The sequence below is a fragment of the Magnolia sinica genome, chromosome 13 (genome assembly GCF_029962835.1).
Source record: "Magnolia sinica isolate HGM2019 chromosome 13, MsV1, whole genome shotgun sequence".
Classification (NCBI taxonomy): Eukaryota; Viridiplantae; Streptophyta; class Magnoliopsida; order Magnoliales; family Magnoliaceae; genus Magnolia; species Magnolia sinica.
In genome coordinates this window covers 32,683,458-32,690,629 of record NC_080585.1, presented here as the reverse complement: position 1 = coordinate 32,690,629, position 7,172 = coordinate 32,683,458, and the positions used below count along the sequence as shown (strand labels likewise).

The 7,172-nt window shown below is 39.2% G+C and overlaps 1 protein-coding gene across 1 annotated transcript; it reads right to left on the bottom strand.

Moving 5' to 3' along the window:
* Nucleotides 1-1,557: 1,557 nt before the first annotated feature.
* LOC131224209 (disease resistance protein At4g27190-like) lies at nucleotides 1,558-6,534 on the bottom strand. The gene is made up of 2 exons (XM_058219747.1): nucleotides 3,328-6,534; nucleotides 1,558-1,677 (listed from the first exon to the last, which is right to left on the bottom strand). The coding sequence occupies exons 1-2, from the start codon at nucleotides 6,532-6,534 to the stop codon at nucleotides 1,558-1,560; spliced, it is 3,327 nt and encodes a 1,108-aa protein (XP_058075730.1).
* Between the last annotated feature and the right edge of the window lie 638 nt (nucleotides 6,535-7,172).

Sequence of the window (7,172 nt, the reverse complement as noted above, 5' to 3'; positions counted from 1 at the left end):
TATATATATATATATATATATATATATATATATATATATATATATATATATATATATATATCGATCGTTTGACCAAGAAGTTCAAACGATTGAGCATGGTCTAAAACTGTCTAATAAACAATCTATATAATTTTGGAGATGTTTGAGCAAAGAACTCGAGCTATCAAAGTCCCCTAACTCAGCCTAGGGTCCATCAAACCAATTAGTTCCAGTATCAAACCAATTAGTTCCAATGGAAGAGCCTAAAATATCATTGACATAACACTTATGTGGCTATTTTAGCTAGACATCGTACGGATTAGGTTGAAAGTCGGGCGGGTTGGGTTGGTGCGCAACCCTAGCCAAACCCAAGGTTCCTATACCTCAACCCTAACTTTAACCCAACCCAATCTCAGGTTGGGAATTCTCAACCCAAGCGGTCTCGGCCGGGTTTGCCGGGTTGGTCAGGTAAATATATGTTAATATTTTCATTATTACATTAGTCTATTATAATTAAAATACATGTCTATTTTTTTGTACCTATAATTTTATTAATTATATATGTAGTTATTTATTGTAAAGAAGTTCATTTTTTTCTAAACAAACAAGCAAAAATATAGGAAAAAACTCCTTTAAAAGTTGTATTGTGTATCAAACAATCTATTTGGAAGAGAGAAATCCGACGTAACTTGTTAGCTTGAGTAATTAGAAATTAGTGGACCAATGAAACTTGACGGCATTAGAATTTCATGTGCCTTCAACATAGAAGATCCACATTCAATTATAATTAATTTATAGCAAATTTATATATTGATCAGGTTCGAATTGGGTCAGGCAACCCGAGACCTCAACCCACGCCTAACCCAAGTTTTATCGGGTTGGTTTTTGTATGGCCCAGGCCCAAGACCAAACCCGATACATCCTGACCAAGCCTGACCTAGTGTCGGGTAGGTCACGGGTCAGTTGGGTTGAACCCGCCCAACTTTCAGCCCTAGTACGGATTGTTAGAAATAAGATGTTTTTTTATTAGAGCCTTACATGGATCGAGCCATATCTCGTTAACTGTACGTCAGTTTGACCTGAAAATTGGTCAATTTAGATATCTTAACAAACTCTACCAGATGGTCTAGTTGAATCTGACAATGCACATCTACATCTGAATTGGATTTGATTGTTAGAAATAAGATGTTTTTTTCTATTAGAGCCTTACATGGATCGAGCCATATCTCGTTAACTGTACATCGGTTTGACCTGAAAATTGGTCAATTTAGATATCTTAACAAACTCAACCAGATGGTCTGGTTGAATCTGACGATGCACATCTACATCTGAATTGGATTTGATTGGAATTGTTCATCTTATTTTCAAAGGATCACATTCACTTGAAATCAAATTAATGTGCTGAAACTTGAACCCTATACCAATGGAAATACGCAAAAGACATCTAGCAGCTTAGATTGTCTGATCAAGAGCTCAATCTAAATAAACTGGCCGTTTCACTCTTACGTAAGCTACAGTGAAATATAATAAATAAAGAGTATGGCACACCTTGTGGGAATTTCAGATATCACACGTTCCTCATGTTGGCAACTTTCCATGGTGGTGAGGTTTCCATGAGCTTCTGATGCTACCTACATCTTGGATTCTCTTCTCAGCATCAACATGAAGTCGCATTTTTGACTGTTGCCATCGCCGCCTCTGCACTGTGTTTGAACGTTAGGACTCAATTTTGCTGCATGACCGTCTGTCCCTCTGCATCTATATTCAAAACTGGCCCCTTGGGTTACTGTAAACTGCACTTCCATTTCTTGGAACAAATCTGACCCTTAAATAATCAAACAAGTATAATATTGGATTGATGATCCATCTAAAATGGGACCCATAATTCAGAAAGTTTAAATTGTATCACGTGTAGTTCTTGACACCTGTGTATCATCCACCATAGCCTTCGATGGTATACAAATTTTGAATGTGAATGATAGGAATCCCACTACCACTGGCAAAAAAATCAGTACTCAAACATTAGCTGCTGTCTAATATGTATCCTATTCCAACCCAAATAATAATAATAATAATGACATAATTAAATTGAGATGGCAAGGTTTGCTAAGCTTGCACGTACGTAGATCTCCTGCCATAAACATCCATCCAGCCACTTGCGACATTGATTAGATCAGATCATGTGGTTAAAGCATCGGGCTATTTCACTCTTCCGGTGGGCCACAATGCAAAAACAAATATTTTACTAAAATCGAGTGACGCGTAATAAGGGAAGTTCAGATAACAGCTTTCTGTGAGCGATGAGGGTTTCTTTGTGCGTGTGAGGTCTGGAAGCATCAGGAAAATAGAGTTCGTAATTAGTATGCAGTGGAGGAAGAAAGAAAGCATAAATAATAAAAATAAAGAGGTCGGCTAATTCCACACACACGTGGGGACCGTACAATCGACATGCGGGTGTATGTGTCATAATAGGAGAAATATGTGAGATCTGAACTTTCCATTAAGTGTGTTGCACTGTTTAGATTTTGTGGTATAAAATTCAGGTGGTTTAACACCTCAAGTGGGCCACATGAAATCAAAACAAATGAGCGGACAGAAAAAGATAACAATCAATTTACTCCGTACAATAGAGGCAAACCTGAAGAGTGAGATTGTCTGATGTTTTGGTAAGATATAACATTATTCCTAACGATATAGAAAGCTCAGATCCCAGACACGTGCTTTATACTTGCAGTATGATATGTACGGCTCCACACGCTTGCGCAGTTAGCAACCCAAAAAAGAAAGGGAGATGGTATTATAAGGTCGACCTCATGGGAACTTTCCATGAGGTCGATCTTTGGTGCCCCATTGTCATGTATGTCGAAGCTCAACACCGAGAATTTGTAGGTCCCCTTTAGATTATGAGAAATATTTTAAGAATCAGTTGTATATGAAGCTCAGGTGAGCCATACCATTTAAAACCATATTAATATATGCCTAAAATATATAAAATTAGTTGGCGGGGCCCACATGAGTTTTGAATGCAGTTGAAAAACATAAATAATTATGAATGTTTTAATGGGAGGATGATTCTTATTAACTGCTATGCGTGGTGTGGCCTATCCAAGTCATGGATTGACTTGATTTTTAAATTCGTAGTTTACCATGAAATGATGTATCTGACTGATGGAGTTAATTTTCGACATACATCACGGTGGAGCCCACACAGGTCAACCCGATGGGAAGTTCCCATGAGGTCCACCTCATAGTACCATTTCCCCAGAAGAAAATTCCCATGAGGTCGACCTCATCGTACCATTTCCCCAAAAGAAAATACATTATATATGCTATATTATGATATGATACCGGTGTAAACAAGAGATAGAAATGGGTTATGATGGTGTCGTCTCCATCCCATTCCAATCCCCTCCACCACTCCCTTTCTCCCGTAATCTTTCGCACAGCGGGCACACCGTGGGTCCCACCTTGCAGTGGCAGCAACTTCTTAAGCTTGGGACATTTCAGCACATGAATTTCTTGCAACGAATGCCAATCCAGTTTTAGCTGGTGAGTGGCCTCTCCACCTCCACATATGCGCTCCAAATTCGGTAAGGAGGTTAATGTTAAAAGACTCAGTTTAGGTAGGAGACCTTCATCATCCACCACATCTGAAATAATCTCCTCCACTCCTTTACAATTATTCACGCTGAGCTTGAAAAGATTAGGGAGCCCGCCCTTCATCTGCATCGACGACATAACACTCTTCTTCAAGCTATGGCAACCCTCAAGGGTCAGAATAGTGAGGTTTTGAAGCTTTACCACTAACCCCATTTCACAAATACTTCTCATGCTTCTTAGATGTCGAAGATTCAAGATCATGAGTTTGGTGAGAATATCATTGTGTTGTTTTTCCATGGGTGGTCCAACAAACACATGATCCATTCCTTCACAAAATTGGACATTGACTTTGCTTAGATTCTTCATTCCTTGCAATAAACTAGATGGGAGTAGATGCTTTAATCCACACACATACACTTCCAGCGTCTTAAGATTGTGAAAGAATGTGTCCAAAAGCAAACCATCTTCTTCCTCAGCAACGATTTTCTCTAGATTTGGAAGATCTGCTAACTTTAATATCTGTAAATTATGAAATGTATTTTCAGGAGTCTTCTTTGCACTGACAAGAAATTCTATATCAACACATTCTTGAATTTTAAGGTCTTCCAAACTTGCGAATCCTCCACAACCATCAAGTGCCCTTAGACCTTTACAATCATATAATCGTAAACTGGTAGTTTCTGGTAAAAGCATTCTAACCCACTGAGGGATAGCACTACAACCACCCAGCAACATCCATCTCAAGGAACTGGAGATGAACTTAGTTTCATACTCGGATGCAATTCCTTCATACCCTGATTGGTATACACAGAAACGAAATTTCTTCAACTTTGCCCAATGCTTAATCTGAGGATAGTGTTGTGGTAAACGTTCCACATCCACAATCTGGAGGTCTAAATAAGATAACTCTTTCAAAGATGCCACCTCACCCAAAGTAGTGCTGTTGCTGTTGTTTCTTGCATCTTTTCCTTCAACTCCCCACTTGCAGAAGCTGTCCCACATCTTCAATTCTTCCAAGCGAGTCAACTTTGATATAACACCCTTTGGAAAGATTACAAGACTCAAAGTCATAGTCAAGTCCAAGCTCTGCAGATTAACCAATTCTCCTATTTCAAATGGTAGCTCTTGTAAGTATTTGTTATATGACAGATCGAGGGATTCAAGCTGCTTTAGTCCCCCAAGTGCTGAAAGACAACTCCCTTCAAACATGCACTCTCTCAAGCAAAGAACCCTTAGATTGACTAGGTTTGATAGCGAGCGTGGTAACTTACTGATAGCCGTTCCGCTTAGATCTAAAACCCTAAGGTCTTTTGTCGCTTTCAAAAACCGACCATGAATTTTAGTCAGCTGCTTATTTTCTGGCATCATCAATGTAAGTAATTTAGGACAATGCATACCTTCTGGCAGTTTATCAATTCCACTTCGTATGAGAGAGATCCTCTTCTGTTCTTCCCAGTTTTGTTCCAATGGCAAACCTTTCAGTCTAACTCCAGCTCTCACCAAAGATTTGCAGCCCTCATCTTCTTTTAACGAAATCGAAATGGCAACATCCCTAACGATGTCATGCATCTTCACATACCCTTTCCCTCTACCTTCTAATAACAAACAAGAAGATTTGAGTTCTTCAACCCAAGAATGCCCTTTATTTATTGTTTCCTCCAAACTTCCAACATCTTCCAAACAGCCTTCACCCTTCCACAATCTGATCATCCTCTCTACATCAATATCATAGTCTTCAGGAAATAAGCTGCAGAATAAGAAGCCCGGTTTCAGCTCAGGTCGTAAATGGTCATAACTGACTTTAATAGACTGATACACCCTATCCTCCATACCTCTAATATCTCTTGGTGCGGACTTCTTCAGCTGTGACAATGCATTATCCCACACGTTAGAATTTCTCACACCTCTTAGTGCCCTTCCAAGTGTTATAATTGCAAGTGGAAGACCACCACATTCCTTGAAAACCTCTCTTGCCTTTGTATGCAAGGAAGGGTCATCAACAACATCACCTGCTTTCTCTTTGAATAGTTTCCAAGATTCATCATCTGAGAGCACATGTACTTTAATGTTAACTTGACTTTCCATTCCTCTACAGACATCTTCACTCCGTGTTGTAAATATGATCTTACAACCCTCAAGACTGTTAATAGAGGGAATCCCTACATCAGCCAAATCAATCTGCTCCCATAAATCATCCAAGATAATGAGAAATTTCTTTTCTTGTATCAACCTAATCCTCAGATCACTTGCTCGTGACAATACTGTCTCATCCATGAGTCTGAAACCCAATCTCTTTGCAATGTCGCCTTGAACCATTCTGATATCCACGTCCTTAGAAGCGGTCACCATTATAACTTTCTTGAATTCTGCCTCTTTCAACCTATTGTTCACATTTTTCACGAGGGTAGTTTTACCAACGCCACCCATGCCCCATACACCAATTATTTTGATATTTTTATCAGCTAAAGCATTCATGACTTTTTCAAGGGATGATTCTACTGATGGTAGATCCTCAACTGATGGAGTTGGTTGGTTTAAGACTGTCGGAGTGGGAGGTGCCATTGTCATTCTCTCGAAATTACCTTCATCATGGTGCTTAGCAATCATCGCCATAGTCTGTTTCGCTTGCTTGCTTATACTGTGATACCAGCCCAGATTCGGACAAAATAGACATCTTTTATTTTCTGTTACTCTTTGATCTATCGTTCCTGCTTCTTCTTCCATGAGAGTAGCTTGTGTTAGCCATAAACTAACTTCTTCGGTTACTTCTTCACCATTGGAGCAGCCCGTGCTTATCTGTCGATCTATGTCCTCTCTCTTTGCCACCAGCTTTTGTACACTGTATTTCATGTCTTTGATGTTGTCATTAAAATGAATAAGATAGCCCATGTATTCCTTAAGAGGATTCCATGCACACTTCCCAATTTCGACAACAATTGAACTCGCCACTTGCATCGCCTATTCAACACAAATTGCATCATAAACAAGAATAATAACTAGAAGAAAAACTGAATTATTTCCCAAGACAGAATACTAATGAAAATCGTTCTAGAAAAATAGATTTAGCTCACTGACAGTTCATCATTCAAAAAGTCGGAATTCAGACATTACACTTGGTTGGCTCCATTTGAAATTGTTTGCCAGACATTTATCAGTTTCCATTAATTACGCAGCACCGACGTGGTATACTCATCGGTGCTGGTGCTCAAAAAGCTTCATAGACCCCACCATGATGTATGTGTTTTATCCACGTCGATCCATCCATTTTTTCAGCTCAGCTTAGGGCATGAGAATGAGGCAGAACCAAATCTCAGGCAAACCACAACATAGGAAATAGTGGTAAATCAATGCCCACCATTAAAAACTTCCTTAGGCCCACTATAATGTTTATTTGCCATCCAGCCAGTTGATTAGGTCATACATACTTGGATGAAGGGAAAATAGAAATATTAGCTTAATCCAAAACTTTTTTGTAGCCCCAAAGAAGCTTTTAGTGGTGGGCATTCAATCACCGGTTAGCTCCATCAGCTTGCTAAAGTTAACTCAGAGAAGCTCGACTCACCTTGAAATTGGATTTAGACCGAGTTGAGCTA